Source organism: Sorex araneus, chromosome 2 (assembly GCF_027595985.1).
Source record: "Sorex araneus isolate mSorAra2 chromosome 2, mSorAra2.pri, whole genome shotgun sequence".
In the NCBI taxonomy this organism is placed as follows: Eukaryota; Metazoa; Chordata; class Mammalia; order Eulipotyphla; family Soricidae; genus Sorex; species Sorex araneus.
The window spans coordinates 282,362,471-282,390,108 of NC_073303.1; the positions used below are offsets into that span (position 1 = coordinate 282,362,471).

At 54.4% G+C, this 27,638-nt stretch overlaps 3 protein-coding genes across 3 annotated transcripts; 1 reads left to right on the forward strand and 2 right to left on the reverse strand.

The window, feature by feature from the left end:
* Positions 1-101: 101 nt before the first annotated feature.
* NCBP2 (nuclear cap binding protein subunit 2) lies at positions 102-8,824 on the reverse strand. Its single transcript, XM_004602974.2, has 4 exons — positions 8,669-8,824; positions 3,448-3,629; positions 2,322-2,460; positions 102-1,632 (listed from the first exon to the last, which is right to left on the reverse strand). Exons 1-4 carry the CDS (start codon positions 8,744-8,746, stop codon positions 1,561-1,563), a joined length of 471 nt encoding a protein of 156 aa, XP_004603031.1. The 5' UTR covers positions 8,747-8,824; the 3' UTR covers positions 102-1,560.
* An 86-nt stretch (positions 8,825-8,910) lies between these two features.
* Positions 8,911-9,618, forward strand: NCBP2AS2 (NCBP2 antisense 2 (head to head)). The gene has a single exon (XM_055128011.1). The coding sequence runs from the start codon at positions 9,014-9,016 to the stop codon at positions 9,296-9,298; it is 285 nt and encodes a 94-aa protein (XP_054983986.1). The 5' UTR covers positions 8,911-9,013; the 3' UTR covers positions 9,299-9,618.
* A 2,167-nt stretch (positions 9,619-11,785) lies between these two features.
* On the reverse strand, positions 11,786-21,310 carry PIGZ (phosphatidylinositol glycan anchor biosynthesis class Z). Its single transcript, XM_055128010.1, has 3 exons — positions 20,783-21,310; positions 17,684-17,887; positions 11,786-15,007 (listed from the first exon to the last, which is right to left on the reverse strand). Exons 2-3 carry the CDS (start codon positions 17,799-17,801, stop codon positions 13,473-13,475), a joined length of 1,653 nt encoding a protein of 550 aa, XP_054983985.1. The 5' UTR covers positions 17,802-17,887; positions 20,783-21,310; the 3' UTR covers positions 11,786-13,472.
* Positions 21,311-27,638: the final 6,328 nt, after the last annotated feature.

Below are 27,638 nucleotides of genomic sequence, written 5' to 3' on the forward strand. Positions count from 1 at the left end.
TGCAAATTAGTACAGTATTAATTCCACATAAAGCACAAGTGTTCCAGAGTAAGATAGTTTCTCTGTCCCTCTTTACACAAGTGAGGAAATGGGCGCTGACAATAAGTTGGTCCAACTTTATTGAAATCTATTACAGAAGATACAGTTCAAATAAGAACCACTATCTGTGGTTTTAAGGCCTGTAGAAATCCGAGTTGTTTTATTACAAAATAATATAAAAGACATTAATTCAAACTACCGTGTAAAAAGAAACTTTAAAAAAGTATAACATTAAATTAAACGTTTGCAATACAACTGTAGTTTTAAAAATTCGAATGACCAGTCTGCACTGAATGAGAAAACTTACACTTAGTGCAACGTGAAAGTTGCTCACATTGAGAGCCTTCAGCCTCAACTGTCACAGACTTACGTGTCAGAAGAACTGCTGCTAGGTGAAAAAAGCTTTCACTTTGGGGAAATGATAGAAGACAGGTAATTTCAATGAGCAAGTTCACGTTCGAGAGGATTCACCTTGCCTTACAACTGGAAATCTACGTTCTCTAAATTCCCCTCTCTCTGTAAAGACCACTAGCTCACTGTCATGGCTCTGAAACTCAAAAATAACATTAGAGAAAAACTAAAAGAGAGTTCAGTATGGAAATTTGACCAAATACATTTCCCAAGGGAAGCACTTATTTCTGTTCTCTCAGCCTTTATGCTGTTTAAGATCACTCCACTCCCAAGATCGCTCTGAAGCTGAGTCAACATGACCCGCACTACAACCTTCATTCTGCAAAGGTATTGTTTCAGCTTTTTCCCTGACAGCCTGTTTCCTACCCTAGTGCTCCTTCCCCACCTAACCCAACTTAGAGTATCTCAGAGTCTTCAGAGTATGAACTACCCTTCTTGTTGGGTTTTTAAAGCTTTTGGTACAACTTATGTCTTTTGAAAGTTGTACTGCGTAAATACCCTTCAAGTTCAGTGTCTTATTTCCTGACAGGTACAGCACTGGAGTGGGTGGTGTCTGGCATTGAGGCTGCTTTTGCACCAGTAGCTTAAGAAGTTCCCTTGGCTCCTAAATTCTGCTTACAGAGCCAGAATCCCAACACTGAAAACCAGTTAATCCATTCAACATCTGTTTCTAGTTTGGAGCACAGCTGTGTGACCCAGCAAAGCTCCTATCTGCTGAACACAGATACATCTCAGGCAAACAAAAAACCACTCCAGACCCAAATATAGACCAAAAACTTACAGGGACTGAAACACGGTAAAAATTTTTAAATTTTCCTCATCTTCCTAAAAGAAATACGGTGTCTGGGCTCATAGAGTAATCAACATTACAGAATAAATCTGTTGCCAATCACAATTTCCGACCTGGTATAAAGAAAATTCTTCTGATAACCTCACATGGCACATATTCTAAGATTTGAAATTTTCTGAAGAGGACCATGAAGAGGCTTCAGTTCAGCAGACACACTGATGAAATGCTGGTAAAAAGGGCAGGTTTGCAGGCTTTGGGTAATGCACATTAACAAACTCAAACAGGCCAAAGGAGAGATATCACGATGAGATCCTCACCGCTCACTGGTTCTGGGCCAGTTTCCCATAGCCACCTCTGCCGGCATCATAGTCCTGCCGGTACTCATCTCGTACCTATGGGAAAGGACACAGGTTACACGCTCCAGAAAACTGGTGCCACAAATACACTTCCCTCCCATAAATATGTCAGGATGGGAATATTTAAGTTGGATTTTATTGTTGACCAAATAAAATAAAGCTCGATTGCCTTGCAGAACTAAGATTACCTATTTCAGAAAGAAAGAAAAGCAGGCTTGTATTAATTAGTCAACAAAAATAACATCCCAAAGAATATTTAAGTTAGACTCTTATTTTAAAAGAAAAATTTTAAACTATTTTCGGTGCATTGCAGAGCAGGTGGAAAAAATGTAGCATAGCAGGACAATACGTGCTGGCAGAAAGGGAGAGCTCACAGCCTACCAGCCCCGCGCTGTTGCTCCAACTGTCTAGAAGCCAGAGTTAGACACAGTTCTTTTCCAATGAGTCCGTACAAAAACACCTGGGGACAGTGGCCACTGTGGAGGATGGGGTGCGGGAGGAGGTAAAAAGTGCCTGCCACAGAGGCAGGCTGAGTTGCAGGAAAGGAGGAAGAGAGGGAAACTGGGGACACTGGTGGAGGGACGTGGACGCCGGGAAAGGATTAGTGTCTCGACACTGGACACCTGAAACTCAATCATGAGTAGCTTTGTAACTCAGGGATAATTTAAGTCTGCTTGTGGGGGGACCTGTCTCCAGGGCGGGGCTCCCAGGCAAATGGGGCTTACCTGGCCTCCAGACCGCCCTCGGCCATACTGCCTGCCCTCCTTGAAGCCCGCGTCCCAGTCTGTGCGAATGATGCGGTCATCTAGCCGGGTCCCGTTTATGTACCGCATGGCATTTTCTGCATCTGCTCTGGAGTAGTATCTCAAGCACAAAAGTTAAGGCATGCTTTATGACATTTTTACCAAGTTTTTTCAGGAGTAAGGAAGTGTACTTCCCTCCCTGGGTCTTTCCACGAATTGCTCTGGGGTCCCTGGGGTCATTCAGCTTTCACAGTGAGGGAGGGACTCAGGCCCAGTGGTGGTACAGGCAAGCGCTCCAGCTCTTGAGACCTCCCTCACCCCTAGAGCTGGCAAAAATATAAAAACTAACTCAAAAGATACTTTACAGAAAAACAGTAACAGGCTTGTTTAAAGATGGTCGAGAAGCACCAAGCAAGTCAAATGTGCCATGGCTGCACAGATCATGAGTTCCTGAGTAATTCCATTCAAAATGGCTTGGCCCCGGGGCTGGAGCAGTAGTACAGCGAGTACGGCGCCTGCCCTGCATATGGCCAACCTGGGTTTGATCCCCCGCACTCCATATGGTCCCCCAAGCTTGGCAGAAGCGATTCCTGAGCACAGGGCCAGGAGTAACCCCTGGGCATTGCCAGGTGTGGCCCCAAAACAACAACTAAAGAGTGATAGAAATTTCTTCTTTTGTTCTTGTTTTGGGGCCATAGCCAAGGGGTGCCCAGAGCTTACTCCTTTCTCGGCACTCAGGGATCACTCCTGGAGGTGCTCAAGGGATCATACGCAGTGCTGGGGATTAACCAGTTCAGGCACATGCAAAGCATACTCCCTACCTGCAGTACTATTGCTCTGGCCTCAGGGATTTATTTTCAAAACAGCCATCTGCATGTTTTTAACACCATGAGACTAGATATTGTCAGAAGACTTTTTCTTAAAGCAAAGCATGGATTTCAGAGTAGAAGATAACTGCTGCCAGCTTTCATACCTCAGAATGAGAACACAGTGCTATGAAAAGGAGCTGAGGTAAAGGGGAAGGATTAGCAAACACTGTCATTCACTTCTTCCAGAGAGGTGACCCACCACCCACCCTGAACTGACACGAAACATGTGGGAAGGATACTCCACAAAGCAGAACCCACATGCAGTTTTCTTCATTTTATCCAGGCCCATAATGATTTTCTTTATGTCACCACTTTTGCTGAAGAGTTCATAGATTTGTTCTTCAGTTGTGTAAAATGAAAGGTTTCCAACATACAGCGTGCAGCTCTTCTTCAGTAATTTTTCCTGCTCTTCATTGTCACCCTAAGATTCAAGTACAGAAAAGTTAAGCAACACCATTGAAGAGCCTGGTCTAAAAAAGTATTCCCAAGCCAGGAAAATACATCCATCCTGGTTTCTCTCACCAGTGAGGGCAGGTGGGGGCGCTTACACATCCCACGCCGCCCCATGCGAGGTACAGCTCCGCTCTCGGTGTGAGCCCCGGTGAGAGCCGTCCCGAGGGCAGGCCTCCGGCACCACACTGACCAGTGCCATGCCTCGCCTTGCTCATTCCCATTCTAAGCAATGGGTTCTTCTCTGATGGACCAAATTTAGTTTCTCTAACTTGAACTAATACATTAGATGTGCCTTTTCCTCCTTTGTAATGGAAAATTAAATTTTAGAGAGTACCCATAGAGAGCAACTGCTTAATTTAAATGTATTTGCTATTGTCTGTTTCTCTAGGGTGACACCCAGCAGTGCTCAGGGGACATGATGCTGGGTGACCCTACTGCTTATATTCTTCTCTAAGATCAGGAGAAAATGATCACTGAGAATAAGAGATCTTACTTTTCTGAAAGAATTACCAATTTATAACCAGGATGATGGGGCTGGAGCAATAGTGTAACAGGTAAGGCACCTGCCTTGCACATGGGAAGCCCAGGTTTGCCCCTCAGAATCCCATGTGCCCCCGAGAGTGCTGGGCGTAATTCCTGAGTGCAGAGTCAGGAGTAGCGCCCGAGCACCAGCTGTGTACGCCCCTCCAAAAAAAAAAAAAAAAAAAAGCCAGAATGAAGCCAGAGACAAGAATATAGCTAGGCGTCAGCACACCTGACAATCCCTGATGACGAATGGCTCATGATGGGCTGGATGCTCCTCGACTATCTTTGGCATCCCCAGCCGAGAGGACAGTTGCTTAAATAGGTTACCAGCTGAACCAGCTGACTTGCTCTCAGGTCCTGCTGACCCACGCTGGGACTTGAAGTAGCTAACTAAATCCATACGTGGATCCTCTGAGCACTTCTTCGTTTACTACTCCCTAGGTAATGCTGACTCAGCTTCCTTCACCCTGAAAAGGAGTCTCTGTGTGCATTGTCTCCCAACGCTCAGAAAGAAACCATCGAAATTGATGAGGGTAGGCCACAGATGGACAGCAGGCAGGGCACTTGTCTGCACACAATTAACCAGGCTCAATCCCTGAGCACAGCTGGGTATGCGCCCCCCCCCCCCAAAAAAAAAAAAAAAAACCCAAACTCTGATGGGGCCACGGAGAAAGCTGAAAGGGCTAGTGTGCACGTTTCGCATGGAGGGGTGCAGGGCTGCATCCCTAGTACCGCCTGGTTCCCTAAGCACATACAAAAGTAACCTGAACTGTCACATGTAGTCCCTGAGCACTGCCAAGTGAGGCAAAAAAACAAAATGAAATAAGCACAGTCCTCTAACACATAAAACATATACTCCTGCCAGTTGAGCTATAAATACCCCCCAAAATTATTTTATATATTGGTTTAGGAAACCATGCAGTGCCAAGAATTAAACCCAGGGCTCCAGTGAGCAAAGCCCTCCATGCCTTTAAGTGAGCACCCAGCCTCAAGTTCCACTTTTTATTATCCTATCTTTGGCTTTTGGTCCACACCCAGTAGGGTTCAGGGCTTATTCCTGGCTCTGGGCACCATATGAGGTACTGGGAATTTGGGGTCAGCCATGTGCAAGGCAAGTATTTTACCAGGCTATATCATCCCTCCAGCCTAACTTATGGCTGCACTATGGTTTTGGACCACAACCGGCAATGCTCAGGGATCAGTCCTGACATGGCTCGAGAGACTATGGGGTGCGGGGCACCGAATCCGGGTTGGCCACATACAAGGCAAACACCCTACCCACCATACTATTGCTCTGTCCCCAAGTTAGGCTTTTTTAAGGTAATTAACACATAGACATCAAACCTAAGAAAGAGGTGTGTCTGCCAAGATCCTAGTGGGATCAAGGGACCGTGAATCACAGACTTACATGAGATACCACTTACAAAACTGAATAAGGTATTTTTGTAATGAAGCATTATATCCATTACTGATCCTAGGAAAGACAAGTAACCTATCCACAGCAACAGCTACTAATCAATAGTTATAGCTGGAATGGAAACACATTACGATCTGCAATCCCAAACCTATCCACAATCCACAATGGTCTACAATCCCATACTGCTTCAAGTCTGAGGCCAGTGGCCACCAGTGTCTGCCTTCCAGCTTAAGGCAGCCAGCTGGATCCCCGGTGCTGCCTGTCTGCATTCCCCAATGATGGTCCTGACAGCCCGGCTGTCTGATAACCTGGTTATACACCTGGTTATCCAGGTGATTCCTGACCACACCATAGCCAATGTGTGTGAGCACCAACTACACAGTGCAGATCAGCAATCACTACACCTGCAGTTCCACCGCTGGCAAGCATGCATGTGACAACCACAGCAACCCCAACCAGAATGTTCTGAACACCAGAACTAAAGGGGCACGACCACAGAAACATGGAAACCAAAGTGCTCGAGTGTGTGTGAGCCCCACCCCCTTCACAGCATAGCCACAGGAAAGGCAGGGGAGTCCACAGGACATGAGCCACCGTACAGAGTAATCAGCGGGCTGGGAGACCGCCCAGGGCTGCAGCGCTCAGATCCTGAGTTCAGTTCTAGTGCTCTGGGGCTGAGCGGCTGAACCAGGATGCCCGCACTGCTGGGTGGTATTGCGCGGTGTGCTCTCCTGGCCCTCGCACCACCGGGAAAGCCAAAAGCAAATCCTGTCTTTCCTAGGATCAGTAATGGATATAATGTTTCTGAACCTGCACTGAGTCACCAGGGAGAGTGCACTTACATTATTACTGTTGTCCTCCAAAAACGATTGCAGTTGGGGGGGAGGAGGACATTTTCTTACTTTTTGCAGAAAATGTAAGTAACAATTAAAGGGAAAACTCATGGCTTTATGCAACGGCAATGTCATTAGTGTAAATCCTATTCAGGGAAACTAGAAATCATGAGTTTCATGATTTACATGTGTTACATCAAAATAAAGCTACAGACTTCAGACTGCAGAGATGAGTAGTAACAAGTCTCATCCATTTAGTTTAAACTTTGTATCGATTCAGTTTAAACATGTTTGATTCCAGATGGGCTGAAGAGGTAACAGGGCTGGAGGTAGCAGGGCTGGAGCAATAGCACAGCCGGTAGGGTATTTAAATTCCTTGCATGCGGCCGACTAGGGTTCAATTCCTCCGTTCCTCTCGGAGAGCCCAGCAAGCTACTGAGAGTATTCCGCCCGCACGGCAGAGCCTGGCAAGCTACCCGTGGTGTATTCGATATGCCAAAAACAGTAACAAGTCTCACAATGGAGACGTTACTGATGCCCGCTCAAGCAAATCGATGAGCAACGGGATGACAGTGACAGTGATGATTCCAGATGTGGGGCTTTCCAACAGAATACAACTGTTAAAATAGTATAAATGAGAATCCTGCCTGATCCACCGTAAGTCTTTAAAAACAGTTGTGGGGGCCAGAGCCATAGTATAGCAGGTAGGGAGTTTGTCTTGCATGCAGCCAACCCAAGTTCAATCCCTGGCATCCCATACAGTCCCCAGAGTGCTCCAAGTTCAGAGCCAGGAAATCCCCGAGCATCACCAGGTGTGGCCCAAAAACCAAATAGATAAAATAATAAATAAAAGCAGCTGAGGTTGAAGCATGAACAAAGGTTAAGGAATTTTCCTTGCAGTGGCTATACTGACAGCCAACCAGGTTTATCTCGGGCACGGTATGTGGGCCCCTAAGCACCATCACGAATCACTCCTGAGCACAGAGCCTTGACTAGCTCCTGAGCACCTCAAAGAGTGAGCCCCAATAATTAAAACACCTGCTTTTATTTAAATTAAATCACCATGAGATAGTTACAAAATTGTTCAAGATTGAGTTTCAAGCAGAGGTAGGGCCTTTGCCTTTCATGCAGCCGACCCGTGTTTGATTCCTCCGCCCCTCTCAGAGAGCCCGGCAAGCTACCGAGAGTATCGCGCCTGCACGGCAGAGCCTGGCAAGCTACCTGTGCGTACTGGATATGCCAAAAACAGTAACAATAAGTCTCACAATGAGAGATGTTACTGGTGCCCGCTCGAAAAAATCGATGAGCAACGGGATGACAGTGACAGTGACTCCCTTCACCAGTGTACATTTCCCACCACCAGTGTCCCCAGTTTCCCTCCTTCCACCCTCCCCCTCCTAAGCCTGCCTCTATGTCACTTTTCTTTTCCTTTTAGACACTGTGGTTTGCAATACTGCTACTGTAAGGTTATCAAGCATATCCCTCTCTACTCCTCCTTTCAGCACCCACCCAGTTCTTGTCCAGTGATCACTTCCTACTCCCATTGCCATAGTGGACCCTTCTCTGTCTCAAAGGCACCTGCACCCACCTTGTTGGCAAGCTTCCTACTAGGAGACAAATCACCTGCTGAGAGAATGAATTCAGGATCCTCCTCCACCTGGCCTCAAACAACAGTTCCCTTTTCCTTTCTTGGGGGTGCGGGGGGGGGGAGAGCTGGGCCACATGGGGCGGCGCGCACGGCTTACCCGACTCTGCTCAGGGATCCCCATGGCAGTGATGGGGGACCATATGGGGCAAGTGCCTTGCCCGCTTGTGCTGATCGCTCTGCCCCCACTCAAGTTCCTTCTCCCCCTCTGCTAACAACCCACCTTCCTGGCAGCCCCTGTGCCCCCTCTCGGCTCCCCGCTTACCCCCGGCGGGGGATGGGGGGCGGGGACTCTCTGCTCGGCATCCTCCGCCCCTGCCATGCTCGTTTCTCCCCGGACCCACCCGGGCTGCACCCGCCCGGCTGACCTATGGAGCAACAGCAAATACATTAACAACCAGCCCGGTGGCGGAATGAGAAGGACGGCTCCCCGGAAAATCAATTTAAAAGACCAAAAAAAAAAACCAAAAACCCGCTACTCTTCCCGCCCGCACTGCCCAGCAGGCTGCGGGAAGACGGAGGCGGGAGGACGACACAATGGGCGCCGCGGACCCCGCAGCCTCTCCCGGCCGCCCGGCCTCCCTCACCCGGAAGTGCTGGTCCCGGTACTGGCTCAGCTCCACGTAGGAGTCGCTGCGCAGCGCCTTCAGGAGACCCCCAGACATCGTGCCGAGCGCGACGGGGACGCAATCACTCGCGTGAGCCCGGCGCCTCGGCCTGGCGGAAGCGGAAATGGGGGGGTGGGCGGTGGTGCGGGGTGGGAGGGTCAGCACTCCCCGCCCGCCAATCCGAGCGCAGCACGGAGGCGTTTTCCCCGCCCTCCCGCCTGCCGCGCGCCTGCGCGCCGGGCGTGTGGGCGGGGCGGAGTTCCGTCCCTTCGGCCGTCCCGGCTGGGAAGCGCGAGCGGCGCGCTCTGGATTCCGGGCTCGAGGATGGTGCTCCGCAGGCTGCTGTCCTTCTGGCTGCACAACGCGCAGCTGGTGGAGCGCCTGGCCGAGTCGCGGCCCATCCGGCGGGCGGCGCAACTCACGGCCTTCGCGCTGCTGCAGGCGCAGCTGCACGGGCCCGAGGTGGCCCGGCGCCTACGAGCCCTGGCGGCGGGGTCCTCGGGCTCCCTGGCGCGCCGCGCCGCCCGCTTCAAGGAGACCTTCGGGCAGGAGCTGCGACGCGGCCTCCGAAACCGCCCGGGGCCACCCCCAGGTGACCACCGCCCGTAGGCCCGGGCCGGGCCCGCCACCGGCTTTCCCCGATGCCGCCGACGCCTCGATGTTCACCGCGACCGTCGCTCTGCAGAGGCCCCGCCGTCCCTGCGCGCCCGGCAGGAGCCGCCCCGGAGCGTGACCGCGCGCCGCGGACCCGGACCCGGACCCAGACGCAGCCCCGAGGAGAGCCTGCCCGCCGCGACCTTGCCCGCTGCCCTTGTCGCCGCGCCGATGACCTGCAACCACACGGCGCAGGACAGGGGGTGGAGAGAGCCGGACTGCAAGGACAGCCGAGCCGCAGCGACCCGGACCCACTGATTAAATGTGTGAGCTGAGCACTGGGTGTGCCAACGCGTGTGCAGTTACTGTTCAGGCGGCCTAGGGTGCCTGGGGACCGCAAGCCGTGTGGCGGTGACAGTGTGAACACACGTGAGGGCCGGGCCTGGGAGATGACCCACTTCCGCGCGGCAGGCGGGAGTCCCAGGCTCCCCAGACCCCTCTCTCCCCGGGATCCTGAGCACGGGGGAGGACGCCCCAACACTGCGCCAGAAGTAGCCCTTAAACCTTCTCAAAAGTAAAGCGTGTCTAGGGCTTACTCTGGGCTGGAGCGCTTTTGCGAATTGCATTTGTGTTTTCCCACTTACCCTTACTCTCGGTGCGAGGAAGCATATTCTACCACTTGGGGGACACAAACACACTTCTCTGTGATTGGCATACAGGTGTTTTAACTCCTGGGTCTGCATCCCTTAAGCTCTAGATCCTTCCCCCAGTCCCATCCTCCTTACCCCCATGAAGGTGGTAGTTAGGACTGCTATCTAGAATGGAACAAGCTGCTTGATGTTATTTATTTGGGGGAGGAGGGGCGTTGAGTCACACCTGACAGTGCTCAGGGGTTACTCCTAGCTCAGCACTCAGGAACTTCTGGCAGTGCTTGGGGGAACCATATGGGATACAGGGATCAAACCCCGGTGGGCCAGGTGCAAGGTAAACACCCTACCCACTCTACTATCACTCTGCTCCCCAACAAGCTACTTGGATTCCTGGTCTTCGTTTGAGGTCTGGATACAATTTAAAGACTGTGGTCCTGCCAGTGGACTCGTGGCTAGGAATCCGTGGTGTACAGAAATGTCCTGTGCTTTGTGGCTTCTCACTGGGTCTCTCATCCTCTCTAATTAGGCTGGAAAGTTCGAAACCACAGGAGAAGCTTTTAGGCGCTAACCCAATAATTTACATTCCGGCTTTTTGTTTTGTTTTGGGGCTACACATTGAGGTGCCCCGGGATCATTCTTGGCAGTACTCAAGGTACTTATATGGAATTCTAGGGATCAAACCCAGGTCAGCCGTGTGCAAGGCAAGCACCCTACCCTCTGTACTATCTCTCCAGTCCATTCACCCCAGCTCTACTGATCCAGTGAGGAAGCTGAATAGGGCCAGAGACCCTGGGAATAGAGGGAATAGAGAAGCTCACTTAGCTCTTTTTTTTTTCTTTTTGAGTCACACCTGGTGATGCACAGGGCTTACTCCTGGCTTTGCACTCAGGAATTACTCCTGACGGTGCTCAGGGGACCATATGGAATGCTGGGGATCGAACCTGGGTTGGTTGCGTGCAAGGCAAACGCCCTACCCACTGTGCTAGCACTCCAGCCCCTCACTTAGCTCTTATTCTACTTTCCTGGCGTTCAGACATCTGATTTAACAGCCCACCCTGCAGTGTTTCGTAGAGATGCTCTCACTCCTCCCGGAAGGCAGAGGGCGCACACTGCCGCTGGCCGCTCCCCATGCAGGCTCCTTCCAGGGCCTCTCTGCAACCCTGGCAGTGTTAGCAGTGCCCAGCCCTCATCCTCCCTGGGGACAGTCACACATTCAGGAAGCAGTGAGCCTTCTAAACCTGTTTGGACTGAAGGGAAAGCATGAATGAAGGGCAACTGGGGGGTGTGTGTATAAGTATTTTATGGACCCAGAAATAGGAAGAGGGTCTGCTCTAGAGAGCTGGTGTGGATGCCTTCCCTTCACTGGGGACGCCTCTGGTGTCCATCAGGGGCTGACTGCCCATCAGTGACTCACTGACAGAGTCACACACCAGGTCTTCTGGCACCAATGCCATCCTTGGCCCACCACAGTTGACAGGGACATGGATGGCTCTACCAACAATTCCTCCTGAGATGGGACGACAAAGAATCCCCTCTCTTGCAAACCCAACAGTCTAGTATTTTGATTTTTTTTTGTGTGTGTGAGTTTTTGGGTTTTTTGGGCTATGCCCAGTGGTGCTCAGAAATGAGTCCCGGCGGTGCTTGGGGGAAGCAGGGGAGATGTTGGGGATCAGGTGCAGTTAGCCACGAGAAGCCGTGCTGTCACCCGGCCTCTCAAGGAGGTGTTTATCTGTTCTAAAGGCCATTTGACTGCAGAGCGAGTAAACGCCGCCCATAGGCCACTCTGCCGCAGACACAGGGTGGACACGGAGGGGTAGGGAGAAGCAGCGTGAGCTACAGATGGAATGGCCGGTCCCGTGGGTTCGAGCCTTTAATTGAGAGGCATGTCCAGTGGTGGGCTCCATCCCCTCACACTGGCTCACAAGGGCAGGTCCTTGGTCTCTGCTCGCGGCCCAGAATTCAGTCACTTGAACCTGGCCAGCGTGGGAATCCGTACACCGCAGAAATCAGCCAGCCGTTCCGATCGGGGCTTCCCAGAGTTTCCCAGCATACTGCTGACCCCTTCTAGGGGCTGGATGTGGGGCGCCCGAGCCCAGGGCTGTCACAGAAGCCCGGGATGCATTTCCCCGTTTGGACATCTCTGGCCTCCTCTCCCCGCCTGAGCCCCAGCGCCCGGGTCTTTCCTGCCTCTGGTTCTCGTCCGAGATGGGCAGAAGGTGGGGACAGTGTCGCAGCTCCCATGTCCGCTGGGATGGACTGGGCTGGGCGCCCTCGGGCATGCAGGGCAACATGCTAGGACAGGAGCAGCCTGCAGGGGCCCCTGCCTGCTGTCGAAGAGCAGTTCCACGCAGGGAAGAAGATCCAGGGCACACGGAGGGTCTGCTTTGGCTTGGGGGCCCGCCCAGCAGCCCTCGGGCCTTACTCCTGGCTGTGTGCTCAGGGATCACTTCTGGCAGAGCTCTTGGGAGTATATGTGGTGCCGGGACTCAAATCCGAGTCACACGCATGCAAGGTAAGCAAGCGTCCTGTGCCCGCTGTGCTCCCCCTCTGCCCCCTTTCCTCCGGGCCTGGGGAAGAAGAGAGGATCGGCGGGTACCAGGTTATCTCCAGTGCCACCAAACACAGCACACTGTGCTTCCACTCCCACCGCGACAGACCGGGGAATGAGGCATCTGGGAGGACTAAGAGTCAAAGTATTAAAAAGTGCAAAAATGAGGTGCAGAAGGGTTCCGCTACCTCTCCTAGGGAGAGCAGTTGGAGAGGATTCCAAGGAAGGTTCCAGAATGACTTGTTGGTGACCACACTGATGACTCACACTGCACAGGCCCCAAAGTGCACCCGGGGGTACATCGCACCCACTCCAAGCCCAGCTGCCAAGGACCTCAGCGTGACGCTGGCAGCCAGCAGATGCCTCGCCGGCTTATGTCACAGAGGGAAACTTGAGTCTGGCTTTCCTCAGATCGCACAGCCCGCCGGTGGCAGAGCAAGTGTGTGGCACGGAGCTGTCTGCTCCCTGCCATGGTTAGGAAGCCAGAGGGTGGACGCGGGCAGAGGTCGTTCCCGAGTGGCGCCAGCAGGGGGCGCTTCTGTTCGTACTTCACACCTCACAGTGGCCCGAAGGAATGGGCCAGGGACAGACAGTAGGTGTCACTAGTTACACCAAATTCTTGGGGGGTCTTGGGTAATTTGTCAGATCTTTGGTCTTCCAGGGAGGGCGTGTGGGGGCTGGGAGGGAAATAGAAGGCACCAGCTCCCCCAGAACAGAGAGTGGCCACAGGGATGCCCAGGAGAGCAGAGGGGAAGGAAGAGAGGCCCAGGAAGATTGTTCCAAGGGCTGGAGCTTGTGCTTCACATGCGGGTTCGATCCCCAGCATTTCATGCTCTCCTGAGCACTGCCAGGAGTGATCCCTGAGCACTGAGCAGCCAGAAGTAGCCCCTGAGCACCCCTGGGCATGGCCCCCGACCCAAAGACTAGAAAGGGTAACAAGAAGGCAAGGAAGAGCAGGTCCCACGCCGTGAAGGGGCGTCCCCCAGCGCGGCTACGTGGTGGCCCTGTGGCCAGGCTCCTGCCCCAGCTCCAGGATGTGAAGGCTCAGCTGCTCCCGCCAGGCCCCGCTCAGCAGGGAGGTCAGGACCGGGGGGTCCTCCAGGCTCAGGTGGGGAAACACGAGGGTCTCACTCGCCAGGGGGAAGCCACACTTCTCCACGGCGGGCCTGGTGGTGCCGGGGGTCACCACAAAGAGGCGACAGAGCCACGGCCCGCCAGCCCCCTGGCAGTCTGGCTGTCTGGCCAGGTCCTTCAGAAGGTGGCACAGGGCATGGACCTCAGCCCCACCCACGTCCACTACCTCCACGGGCGAGCCTGGGCGCGGGAGGCGCAGGAGGTAGCGGGGCGGCATGTAGGTGTGGCTGAAGAGGAGCGTGTAGCGGGTGGGAGCACCGGGGGGCCGGGGAGCGTGCACCACCCGCCTCAGGTACTCCAGGCCCCCCACCAGGCCGCCCTGGTGCAGGCAGCCGAAGAAGAGGGCACCCAGGACATTGAAGAGGACCAGGGTGCCCTTGGAGGGCACAGGTTCCGGGTGTGCACTGCACAGCAGAACCAGGGGGACCAGCAGGGGAATGAGGAAGCGCGCCTCCTGGTGGCTGAAGGCCGACAGCACGGCCAGGGGCGCGAAGTAGAGCAGCAGGAGGGGCGTCCTGGGGCCGGCGCACAGCCCCTTCGGGAAGCCCTGCTGGGCAAAGGCCTGGAGGCCGACTTGCAGCTGCTGCCAGGCCGCCCGCAGGGCCTGGGCGTGCAGCCCCCCGAAGAGCAGGAAGCCGTTGGCCGCCAGGTGCGTGAGCCGCACGTGCGTGCCATGCTGGGCCAGGTTCTGGGGGTCCAGGTTGTAGCGCAAGAAGTTGGCGGGTGTAAGGACCAGGGCGCTGGCTCGGGAGGGGCTGGAGAAGTACCAGCTGTCCACGGCCACAAACAGCGCCGCCGTGAGGGCTGCCCCCGGGAGCAGCGCCAGGACGTCCTGGCTCAGCGACCTGAAGCCCGGGTTGGGGGCTCCCCCGACGCCCCAGAGGAAGAGAGGGGCCAGAGCGAAGGCCAGAAAGGTGGGCCGGTTGAAGAAGCCAGCAGCCACGATGCCCCCAAGAAGCCAGCTGCGCCACCAGGGTGTCGCGGCCGCCGGCGGCCGGGCCCCGAGGCTGCGGCCCGCCCGGGGGGACACCAGCACCAGCAGCCACGCGAACAGCAGCCCCTCGACGGCGTTGGAGAAGGTCCTGGTGTAGAAGACCAGGGTGACGTAGGAGCCGGCCAGCAGGACCAGGGCGGTCCAGCGCTCCGCACCCCACCGCGGGGCCAGGAGGTACACGGCCACGTCCAGGGCGAAGGAGAGGGCCGCGAGGAGGAGGCGGGGCGCCACCAGCAGCGCGTAGCCGCTCAGGGGGCCCGGGCCCGGCCCCCACTCTTCCCAGAGCCGGAGCAGCCAGAAGGCGGAGCCCGAGGTGAGCAGCGGGAAGACGGCCGTGCGGCAGGAGTTGTTGGGCTGGAACTCCCAGGGCCGGGCCGCCTCCACGCCCAGGATGTCCTCTGCGGAGAGAGGCAGGGAGAGACGTGAGGGGCTGTGCCTTGGGGAATGGGGGGAAGGAGCTCTAGGACCCGTCCCGCTGTCTGCCCCACCAGCCCCCAGGACTGTGAAAACAGGGGTTTGTGGCTTTGTTTGGGGGCTACTCCTGGCTTCCTGCTGCGGGGTTGGGGAGAGGTTGAACCCAGCCCTCCTGCATGCAAAGCCGCTGCTCAGCCTGGCCCCAGACAATCGTGTGAGCTGTGCCAAGACAGCCAACTCTAAGACAGGGGCCACAGAGACAGGAATTAAGGCATTTATTTGCCTTGCATGCGGCCAACCCAGCACCACATACGGTCTCCCAAGCATTGCCAGGAGTGACCCCTGAGCACTGTGTAAGCCCTTTACTTTTTAAAACCTGTTATTTTTTTGGCTTGGGGGTCACACCTGGTGATACTCAGGGGTCACTCCTGGCAGTACTCAGAGGACCATATAGGATGCAGGGATGGAACCCAGGTTGGCCACATGCAAGGCAAACCCCCTACCCACTGTACTCTGTACACTGTACTCTGGCCCTATATATAAGCCCTTTAAAACCAGAGAGTTTTGACCCGGGTTGTGGTTCAGTGGTGAAGCTCAGGCCAGACATGTGTGAGACTCTAGGTTTGATTCTCCAGCACCTCAAAAATAAAGAACTGAAAATAAAAACGAGACTTTTCTCTAGCCCAGGTGAATGTCAGGAATTCAGGTCATGATTGGGCTGATATCATAGCAGGTATGATGCTTGTCCTGCACATGGCCAACCCAGGTTCAGTCCTAGGCACCTGGTATGGTTCCCTGAGCCTGCCAAGAATGATCCCTAAGCACAGAACTAGGAGAAGCCCTGAGCATGGCCAGGTGTGACCCAAAAACAAAGAGAAAGAAAAGGAAGGAAGGAAGGAAGGAAGGAAGGAAGAAAGAAAGAAAGAAAGAAAGAAAGAAAGAAAGAAAGAAAGAAAGAAAGAAAGAAAGAAAGAAAGAAAGAAAGAAAGAAAGAGGGAGGGGGGGAGGGAGGGAGGGAAGGAAGGAAGGAGGGAGGGAGGGAGGGAAGGAAGGAAGGAAGGAAGGAAGGAAGGAAGGAAGGAAGGAAGGAAGGAAGGAAGGAAGGAAGGAAGGAAGGAAGGAGAAAGAACAAAAGAGAGAAAGAGGAAGGGAAGGTGCACCCTCGCTAGCCCAATATGGGGCCCCTGCGAGCTAAGAATAGCCCCCACCCCCAGCCCCGGTGGTCAGCCGGCCAAAAAACTGGCTCTAGTTTCACCACTGAAAGAAACTAAATTCTGCCAACCAAAAGGAGCTTAGAAGCAGATCATTCTCCAGAGCGTGCAGATAAGAGCCGTGTGGCTCTCGCCTGACCGCAGTGTGTGGAACCTGAGCAGGGAGCCCTGGGCCGACCCCCCCTCCCCAACACTCCTGCGAGCTGAGGCTGTGGTGCTTCTCCTCCTGCAACCCTCTAGCCTTCTGGAATTCTCTCTGTCAGGAGTGAAAGGGGAACAGAAACTGTGGCCTGAGGCCAGTCGGGGTGTTTTTTGCTGGCTCCGGGGTTTTTGTTTTTGCATGTCCAGGAAAGAGGACTGTCCCTTTCAATCTAATAAAAACACAATCCCCCTCTGAGTGACCCCCGTCTCCCTCATGGCCCTCTCTCCCCGCTCCTTCTCCCTCCAACCCTAGCCGGCGCTTGGTGGGCTTTCGAGATGAACATCGTAGCTGTGTGGGCCACTTGACCCATGGAAATGGGCCAGAGGGCATGTGGCCTTCAAAGCACGCCCAGGAAGAGGACAGTCCATCTCCTGGCCGCCAGCCAGACACACTTGGTTTTAGAAGCAATGGCTTGAGCCGTTTTGAACCAGGAGGCAGATGCCATCCCGCCACGATGTCTCGAGAAGCCTTAAGGTCCCGACAACCGTCCCCAGGGTGTACCTGCACCACTGAGCACATATGGCCTAAGGAGATAACCGTCCGGGGCTGGGTCCCCTCTCCTGACCGCACAGAAGGGAAGGTTCATTAGCGGAGGCCACTGCCTTGAAGAGGCTTCCCGGCTGCCGGGAAGCTCAGCTTTAAAATCCCTCTGGGGGGGCGGGAGGGGGCTGGAGTGATAGCACAGTGGGTAGGGCGCTGGCCTTGCACATGGCCAACCCAGGTTCGATCCCCAACATCCCATATGGTCCTCTTAGCCTGCCGGTGGTGATTCCTTGAGCATGTCTGGGTGTGGCCCCAAAACAAACAAGCAAAAAAAAAAAAACCAAAAAAACCCTCTACTCAGGGCTGGAGAGATAGTACAGGGATTAAGGCACTTGTCTGGCACGCAGCCCACCTTGGCTCAACCCCTGCCCCCAACACCACATATGGTCCCCCTGAGGAGTGATCCCTGGAGTGATCTCCTGAGGACCACCAAGTGTGACCCAAAATATACAAATACACTCCCCTTCCCCCCACTAATAAAAATCCACTGGTGGAGGACACAATGGTTTGCATTCTACACAAGCTATCCTGCGGGTTCAAGCCAGAGAACATGAAAGGTATGTCCTCCGCAGCAGACACAAGGGCAGTGCCAGCCCTCGGGAAGGGCAGCTCTTACTCCAGAGAGGTGCCCCGCTGGCCATCCCCGGCAGACACGAGTGCCCCTCTCCCACCAGCCTGCTCCCACCGGGACTGGGCAGCCTTACCTGCCATGACCTCGGGGTTCTGGAAGAACTCATCTGGGTGCACGTAGCCCGTCTGCGGAAGGAGACACCACGCCAGGCGGAGCAGGCCCAGGCCACCCCACAGCGCCCGGGCTTCCATCTGTGGGTCAAGCTGCCATTTGGACCAAAAACACACTGGCCGAGAGGCTAGAAAGACTCCCCAGCGGTCATTCCGGATCCTCAGAGCTGCATTCAGTGAAGGAAACTTCCGGTGAGTTATCCTAATGTCACTTTAATAATGTGATCTAAAACTCCACCTGGGCTACATGTGATGAAAATGTTACCAGAGCCATAGCACAGCTACGGGAGGGCATTTGCCTTGCATGCAGCCGACCCGGGATCAGTTCCCGGCATCCCATATGGTCCCCCAAGTACGGCCAGGAGTAATTCCTGAGCGCAGGGCCAGGTAAGCTGGGTATGACTTCAAAAGCAAAAAAAAAAAAAATTGTTACCATAATAGCAATGGAGATGGTCAGGGGTCACTTCTGCCCCTGCACTCAGGGATCACTCCTGGCAGGCTCAGGGGACCACATACCATCCCAGGTCGCCCCGAAGTACAGGTCACTCTTCATTCTCTCCAGCCTTCATGCTGCAGAAGGGGAGAGTGCAGCCCCTGGAGTGACCCGGCTCCCGGCTAAGCAACACGCCGTGTCGGAACGTGACATTTGCCGTCTGGGCTTCCCGGCTCCATCCTGTCCAGGGCTCTCTTGGCAGTGTGTTCCTGACAACCTGGACACTTCAAGGGGTTGCATCCGCTGCCCCCAGCCCCCTAATGCAGCACACTGGTGGGGGGAGAGAAAGCTCAGTGGACCCCCAGGTGGGATCGGGGCCACTGCCAGGAGCGACCCCCGAGCACAGGGCCAGGCTTACCCTGCAGCACTGCAGGATGTTACCCCCAAATTAAACAAGCCGAACAAGAGAATTACTCTCAGGGCCGAAGAGATATTACGGGGGAAGGCGCTGGCCTTGTGTACTGTGGGGAGATCTCGGCCACCACATGTGACCCCCACCCTGAGCACAAAGCCAGGAGCCAGCCCTAAGCACTGCAGGTGTGTCCCCCCAAAAAATAAACACCCCCCAATTAATTACCCTTAGCCCTGTTGTTTCCAGACACTCTCTCCAGCTCTCGAGGTCCTAGAGGTTTGCATCCCTCCAAAGGCATCTACTGAGGGTCCGAGGAAGTGTGGCCTGGGGCAATGGGGGGGAGGGGGAACAGGGGGTCTTTGGTCTGAGGATGAATGGGATGATGGGGTCTGTCAACGTGACCATGCCCAGATCCCCACCCTGTCCACTCTGAAGACGCACCAGAAAGATGCTGGAGTGGTTCCCGGAACCTCCTAGGCAGAGCGGGCTGTGTCCATTAGCCTAATGGACGAAAGCCCTCACACCAATCTGGGATCAGGCCTCTCCCGGGGGACCCTGGGGCTCAGCCCCAGGGCGCCTGTGCACTGCACCCCCCAGCGCGCCTCTGATGAACAGAAGTGTGAGTCTGACAGCAGGGTTACCTTCAGGTCCTGAGATGCGACTATTCCCTCCCCTCTCCCTGGGGTACTGGCTGGCGTGAAGCAGCATCTGTTACTGGGTATAACATTACACCAGAGGTACCAGACTAAAAGGGCAAGGCCACCTCCGCCCTTATTTTCTGTTTCTTCTTTTCTTTTTTTTTTTTTTTTTTTGCTTTTTGGGTCACACCCAACGATGCACAGGGGTTACTCCTGGCTCTGCACTCAGGAATTACTCCTGGCAGTGCCCAGGGGACCATATGGGACGCTGGGAATCGAACCCAGGTCGGCCGCATGCAAGGCAAACGCCCTACGTGCTGTGCTATCGCTCCAGCCCCTGTTTCTTATTTCTTATTTTCTGTTTCCGCCACATCCGGTGGTGGTGCTCAGGGCTTACTCTTGACTCAGTGCTCAGGGACCCCTGCAGGCGGGCCGCAGGACCGTATGTAGTGCTGGGAATCAACCACGGGTTGGCTGCGTGCAAGGCCCAGCTAAAGCGCTGTACTGTGGCTCCAGCCCCTTCTCAAGGACCCTCCTGACGGGAGCATCTTTCTGAGCTCGGGAGGCAAGTCTCACACTGGCTCGGGCTTGCACTGGGCCAGTGACTGTCCTGATCTTTGGGGCCGTGTTTCCAGCTAGAAGAGAAGGGCCAAACTTGGGACTGGAATGAAAAGGTCGTACCATCATTTTCCTTGTTCGCAGCCAGAGTGATACTGCAGGGTCGGGGTCTGGGGCGGGAGACACAGTGGGGAGAAGTGCAAGCCCCCAACTCTGTCCTTTCTACTGTGCTCTTTATTTCACTTATTTACTTATTGTTTTAGTTTCTTGGGTCACACCAGGCGATGCTCAGGATTACTCCTGGCTCTGCACTCAGGAATTGCTCCTGGCGGTGCTCAGGGGACCATCTGGGATGCTGAGAATCCAACCGGGTCAGCCGCGCAGAGCAAACACCCTACCCGCTGAGCCGTTGCTCCGACCCTTCTACTGTGTTTTGTATGTCTCTTATATCTCTCAACCTCAAGCTCCTCCTGGGGAGAGTCAGATACTATTAACCTCCTGGTGCTGTGTTAGGTTTGGCCTGGCAGTGCTCAGGGCCCTGGCTCTGCACTCGGGGATCGCTTTGGGACCAGGTGGGGTGCTGGGAAATTGAACCCAGGCCGGCTGTGTACAAGGCGAGCACCCTACCCGTAGTACTATCACTCGGGCCCCTAGCTAGACCGCCCCCCCACCTCCATTTTATTTCGTTTCAATGCTTTGTGGCGCAGGCTGTGGACATCAAGTGCAGGGAAAGCAAGCGCCTGGCCGCTGACCGCAGCCCCGGCTGTGTTCCCATTGGACAGATGTGGAAAGTGCGGCTCGGGGAAGTCAGGGGGCACCTGCGGTGGGGAAAGGACTCGGGCTTGGCGCTGCAGCATGGACTACCGCCACAGGCTCCCGAGGAAGCATGTCCAGGAGCCCGCCTGTCCTCCCTAGCTGGGGGGTGGGGGTGGGCAACGAGCCCCCCAGAAGGCAGAAACGGAAACGGCCGGTCTCCCTCCCTGCCCTTCCCTCCTGCTGCTGACCCTCTCAACCCACTCACCCTCACGCTGCCTCTGGGCTGGAGCCGCGGGGGCCGGGGGCCGGGGGCGGGCAGCGGCTGGCGCGTCCTGCAGGCGGCCACCCCTCTGCGGGTCCCCGGGAGCTGGGCACCGCGCAGTGAGTCAGCAGGGGGGTGGGGGGGCGGAGATGTGGCCGAGAGCACTGCAGGCGGGGCTGCGCGGGCGGGCGGGGCTCCCGGGGGGCTGCCCGGGGCTCTCACGGCGCGCCCTCCCCGCCGTCCAGCGCGCCCCCGTCGCCGCCGGGGCGCCCCGAGGTGGGGGCGGTGCAACGCGCCGGGCCGGGTCCTCCCGGAGCATTGCGGAGGTCCCCAAGGGTGGCCGGGCAGAGGAGGGACGAGCCGGCGGCTGCGGGGTGGTACCCGGGCGCTGCGCATCCGGGCTGCCCGCACGCCCACAGCTCTGCCAGGGAGCAGGTGACCTGCCCCGGGGGTCCGGCCGGGCTGGACGCCAAGTCAGCGTCCACCCAGGCGCGGCAGAGGTGGCGGGGGCGCGCCCTGGAACGCCCCTCCCTGGACCTTTGGGGAGGGGTCCGGGGCGGAGCTCCGAGCGCCGCACTGGGAGGAGCTCGAGGTTTCTGGGGTTCCTCCGGGTCCTCCCCCACGCCCCGGGCTGCCGGCCCGCTGCACGGCGCCCCCTGCAGGGAGAAGCTTGCACTGCGCCCGCGCGGCCGGCCTGCGACACAGCACCCCGCGCCCTGTGGATTACTACATGCAGGCACACTTTCAAAATTTATTTATTTATTTATTTATTTAGGCTTTTGGGATCACACCCGGCCGTGCTCAGGGCTTAGTCCTGGTGGTGCTCGGGGGACCCTATGGGATGCCGAGGATCGAACCCGGGTTGGCCGCGTGCAAAGCAAACGCCCCACGCGCTGCCCTATGACCCTGACCCGAATACTCGAAATGTTAAGTGCGGTCTGCGATCCTGGGACTGATGGAATTTGGACAGGAGGAAACAACACCAGGCTGAACCTCTGTCCGTGACCCCGAGCTTAGCGTGTCCACGACTCGGACAAGTCCCCTAGCAACCCCTTGTCGTCAGTTCTTAGTCCCCCGCCCCTTTTCCTGTCGCAGACAATTCCACACGGGGTTCCCAGCACCCGATTCTTTCTTTCCTAGAACTTTATATAAATAGGAACATCCAGGATGTGATTTCTGAGCGGTGGGTCTTTCACTAAGCACAAATGCTTTTCTTTTTTTATTATTATTTTTAAATTTTTTTCATGGGGGCACGGCTGGAATTGCTCAGGGGTTACTCTTGGCTCTGCACTCAGGAATCACTCCTGGAGGTGCTCGGAGACCATATGGGATGCCGGAGGTCCAAGCCCGTTGTTGGCGTGAGAGTTAATGCCCTCCCTGCCTCCCCGCTGTACTATTTCTCTTAAGCGCCCTGCTTTTTCGGATATTCCTCGTGCGGTTGCGCTCCTAGCCCCCAACCCCTCCTCACTGGCGTGGGGTATTGCATTGCGGGCATATTCCGAAGGTTTTTACCAGCCTGGACATTGGTAGGTGGCCTGGGGGAGGCACCTCTCAGAATGTGCCCACGGGAACACATCTGAGTTCTTGTTTAGACATCTGGGTTAGTTCCAGTTTTGAGAAATTGTGGGTAAAATTGCCTTAAACATTTTTTTTTTTTTTTGCTTTTTGGGTCACACCTGGCGATGCACAGGGATTACTCCTGGCTCTGCACTCAGGAATCACTCCTGGCGGTGCTCAGGGGACCATATGGGATGCTGGGAATCGAACTCGGGTCGGCTGTGTGCAAGGCAAACGCCCTACCCGCTGTGCTATTGCTCCAGCCCTGCCTTGAACATTTCTATATAAGTCTTGGTGTGACCTTTTATTTCTCTTGGCAAAGATACCTGAATGGTGGGGTGGTTTGGTTGTATGGTATTTGGGGGATGGTGCCTGGGAACTAACCAGAGCTTCATACATAAACAGATTATGTGCTACCACTGAACTACACCCCCATTTTTTAAAAAAGTTCTTGGGTCACACCCGGAGATGCTCAGGGGGTAAGCTACTCCTGGCCCTGCACTCAGGAATTACTCCTTGAGTGCTTGAGGATGCTGGGGTTCAAATCTAGCTTGGCAGGATCGAACCCTGGTCAGCTGGGTGCAAGGCAGGTACCTTAGAGTCTCTGGAGAGACTGTCCTATCTCTCCAGTCCTGGGTGCTTTTATTGTGTAGGAAACCGCCCCGTTGTCTTTCAAGGTGGGGCCGTACTAATGTACACCACTGTGCAGTCTGTTGAGTTTGTGCTTTGTCACTGCATTGTCCTAGAGCATCTTTCATTTAACTTCTTTCTTGCTTGGGGGAGAGCTCCCCGGTGCAGGAAGCCACTTCCAGTCTGAAGTGCTGGCAGCGCTAGTGTCTCAGAGTCACCGGAAGTCTTGAACCCGTTAGCCCCACTACTCTGACGATGTCCCTCGGTGTCAGCTCCCCGAACATCTGCTCCTTCCTGGGCCCTGGCCCGCCTCATCTGCTTGCTGCATCCAGGGCCTGAAGCAGCGGAGCGTTTTGCTAGGCTCGGCCTTTTGCTCAGCTGCCTAATCACACAGCAGCTTCCCAGAGCCCCTGAGACACAGGCTGGGAGGAAGCCGCTGTGCATGGCAGGGAGCGAGGCTGACTGGCTGGTTTGGGGGGGGCATACCCTGCCTTGCTCAGGCCTCTTCCTGCTCTAGTCTCAGGAGGAGCAGTGTAGCAATGCTCAGGGGACCCTAGGAAGTGCCTGAGATTCAAACCAGGATTAGCGGAGTACAAGGCAAGTGAGTTATCCCTGTACTATTTCCGAGACGTAATACAGTGCTTTGGTTGTTGTTGTTTGTTTTAGGGCCACACTGGAGGTGCTGAGGGCTCCTGGCTTTGTGCTCGGGGATCACTCCTGGTGATGCTCAGGGGACCATATGGGGGGCCAGGGAGGGAATCAGGGCTGGCCGTGTGCCCCATCTGCCAGCCCTGCAGTGTGACAAGGTCCACGCATGGTGGAAGGACATTCGAGGAATGTCTTCCTGGAACAAGACAGCAGCCTCCGGCCCCCCCAATTCTTGGAATCAATGAACTTACATATGTGCATTGTGCTTGGTCTGTATGTCTAGTCCTGCGAGTTCCAGAAAAATGATGATTGGAGACTCAGCCCTTGCGAAATATGCAACAGGTCATAAACTACATGGGTCTGTGAGGAAACCTATGAATGGCTTATGGAAATGTGAATTAGCATTTACACAAACACCTGACAATGTGTTAGGCACCCAGAAAGTGGAAGATTAAATAGAAACTAGAAAGCCCACTATGGGCCCCGAATTAGGACAAGTGTAGTGCCCACTCTACTGACTAAATGTATGACACACTGAGCCTTTGGCAAAGGTGCCGCAGGCCATTGTGGTGTTTGTTAAATATAAAACAAAAGGTTGATCTTATCAGGCAAATTAGAACCTCGAATCATTGGTGGGGAAAAAAGTTGGTTACAGTTTAACGAGAAAGAACAAAGGGACCTGGATATCCTGAAAGCCTTAAAAAGTGTCCTCGGATATGGAACAAAAAATAGTATTGAAAATATAGTTAGATATAAATCAGTGTCTAATGAACCCTTTGTGCTAATTTGACGCAATTTGTGAGTTGTATTTCCGAACCCTGCATGCTATGCTTGAGCTACTTATTTTTTAAGTCTGTGCAACCACAACAGGCGAGACAATGCTTCCTTCCTCATCTCTGCTATAATGCAGTTATAAGTTAGATGTGTATGTAGAAAATGAATATCAGTATAGACACAAAATGGAATAGAACAGAGATCTTCTTCAACACCTGAGAAAGTTTGCTTGTGTTTTTTCGCCAACTCTACCAGCCCACCTTCTGGGGTTCTGCAGCTGGACCGCAGCAGCCGTGTGCAAGACAAGTGCCCTACCCACAATACTATCCCTCAAGCTCTAGTTAGTGAGGATTAATTTAGTGGCCTGGCTCAGTACCTCTGCTAGCACTGTCTGCCCTCGCTGGCCCAGCGGTACTCAGATAATCAAGTTTGTGTGCATGGATCTCCTTGGCTGTCACCTTCTAGGGTTTGTATCCACAGCTTGGAGTTGTTAGAAAATCAGGACATTAGGATTTGTTTTCCTTCTGTGTCACACCCGGTGCTACTCAGAGGCTACTCCTGGCTCTGCACTCAGGAATTACCCCTGGCGGTGCGTGGGGGACCATATGGGATGCTGGGGATCGAACCCGGATTGGCCGAGTGCAAGGCAAACCCCCTACCCGCTGAACTATCGCTCTGGCCCTTTTGACCCACAGCTTGGGAAAAGAATCTTCTTCCTAGAGTGGGAGAAAACCCTTGAGTGGGAAAACTGTGGCTCAGATTCAGACTCTGAGCCCAGCCATGAATCTGCCTCACTCAACTGAGTCACCTTGTGCTACTTATTTAAATCCCTTTCAACATGATTTTTGTCACATCTCCAAAAGGGACAATTAATCATACTCACCTACCTACCCCAGAGATGTTCATAGAGTATATGTTATATATTATCTTTATTTTATTTTTAAAATTTATTTTTTCTTTATTTCAACACCATGGTCTAAAAGTTGTTCATAATACTGGGACTGGAGCGATAGCACAGTGGGTAGGGCGTTTGCTTTGCACGAGGCCGACCTGGGTTTGATTTCCAGCATCCCATATGGTCCCCCGAGCACTGCCAGGAGTGATTCCTGAGTGTAGAGCCAGAAGTCAGCCCTGAACATCACCGGGTGTGACCCAAAAAGCCAAAAAAAAAAAAAGTTGTTCAAAATACAGTTGTTTCAGGCTTTTGATATTCCAACACCAATCCCTCCACCTGAGTGACCTCCCTTCCACCACTGTCCCCATTTTCCCAACCACCTCCCTCCCCCAAGCCCTTTAGCAGACATGCAACAATTTTTTTTCTTTTTTTGGGTCACACCGGCGATGCACAGGGGTTACACCTGACTCATGCACTCAGGAATTACCCCTGCCGGTGTGCTCAGGGGACCATATGGGATGCTGGGAATCAAACCCAGGTTGGCCGCATGCAAGGCAAACACCCTACCCGCTGTGCTATCGCTCCAGCCCCACAACAATTTGTTTTATATTACTTATTACAACCACATGGCTAAAGAAAACATTAAAAAATACTTCAGTAAAAGAAAATCTGCGAAAATTGTTATATCTCACCACGGGGTTATTAAGTCTTTGATAATTTACCAGGCTGCTCCATGCTAGTTGAGCCTTCGTGTTACTGTTTTTGTTTGCTCAGTTGAGTGGGCTTCTACGTTATTTTCTCACCTAATTTGGTGTGTTCCCACGGCAGTTGCTGCACCGTGGAGTTTAGAGGTGTCATATTCTGGCCGCACAGTCCAGAAACTTCAGCATCCGTGGAACCAGGGTGAGTCTGCAGAGATCCTTAGTGAAGCGGCCAAGTTAGGCGGTAGGCGGCAGCAGTGGCTTGTGGGTGCTGCTTGGGCAGGGCAGGGGCGCCTGAGGACGCCGGAGAGGGCCTTTCAGCTGGGGGAAGCCGTGTGTTCATGCATTTCCGCTGCGGGGGCTTGCATCTCCTGAGTGCTTAGGTGGTGAATCTCAAGGGCAGGGCCAGTGGGGTGGTGAGTGGACATGGCGGAGGGGCTGGGGGAGGTGTTATTTTTATTTTAAAATTTATTTCATTTGCGGTCCCTTGATTTACAGCCCTGTCGATGAGAGGGCTTCACGCATGCAATGTTGCACCCCCACGCCCCGCACCGGAGTGCACCCGAGCACACGTCAAATACCATGCGGCGCGGTGGCAGTGATTACCCAAGGAAAGCTCCTCTGGCCCGCGGATTTCAGCTCCGTTCCCGCCGTGGGAGTTCCAGAAATATCACTGTTCTCGTCTGCGCAGTTCATAAAACAAGCCCGGTTTTCTTTTTTCGGGGCGGTGGGTGGGTGGGGCAGCTGTGCTCAGCTCCACTCCTGCCTCTGAGTTGCGGGAGACCTGGCGGAGACCCCGTTTTTTTCTCTGACCACCAGGTGGCGCCACAGCCCTTGATCCATAGTCCATATTGCTGTCTCTCCAACCATCCAATTACCTGCAGTTCCCCGCGGTTCTCGTTGACGTTTTTTCGCTGCTGCAGTTTCCTTTCCTGAAACCTTCAGGAAGCCTTGGCTGTGTTAGTGCCGGGGACGGCCTGAATCTGCCCACTGGCTACCTCCCGCCCCACCCCACCCCCACACCCCCAGCTGATTTGCCCCAAAGACTCAGCTGGAAGGATGGCATTAGAAAGAAGGGACACAGAAAGGCAGAAAGAAAGCTGGCCGTCCTAGGAAGCTCGGTAGCAGAATCTCCCAGGTTGCATGCATGCAAATCTCCTTGCTGAGTCCAGGAAGCCATTTCTCAGGAGATTCAAAGGACACCCAGGCTCAGGTGCCCCTGACCTTCTGTTCCCTCTCTCTGTTCCCTTCCTCCCTCACGAGGGGCGCTGCCCTTGGGCCCCTCGCATTGGGAAAGAATTGAGAAACACGAGAAAGATCTCAGATCATTAACAGAATAGACTAGTGACCCCAGTCGGTGGGGGGGAGTGGTTCATTGAGGGGGCCCCCGGGCAGCACTTGCAGGGGCCCTCAGGCCAGCAGCGGCCGGCGTGCTCCGAGGTTGAGCAATGCTCCACATCTTTATTTTGAGGGATCCTCTGCACCATCAATCTGCGTCTCTCCAACCAAAGGGGCCCCAGAGCTTTCCCTATGAAGATGAACTTGGATCTGCTGAAGAAACAGAAGCATTTTATAAGCAGCTTTTCCATATTTGTATTCATATACAAATTTGAAATCTTTTATATTTCATATTCACATATTTGGTTTGGGGGCC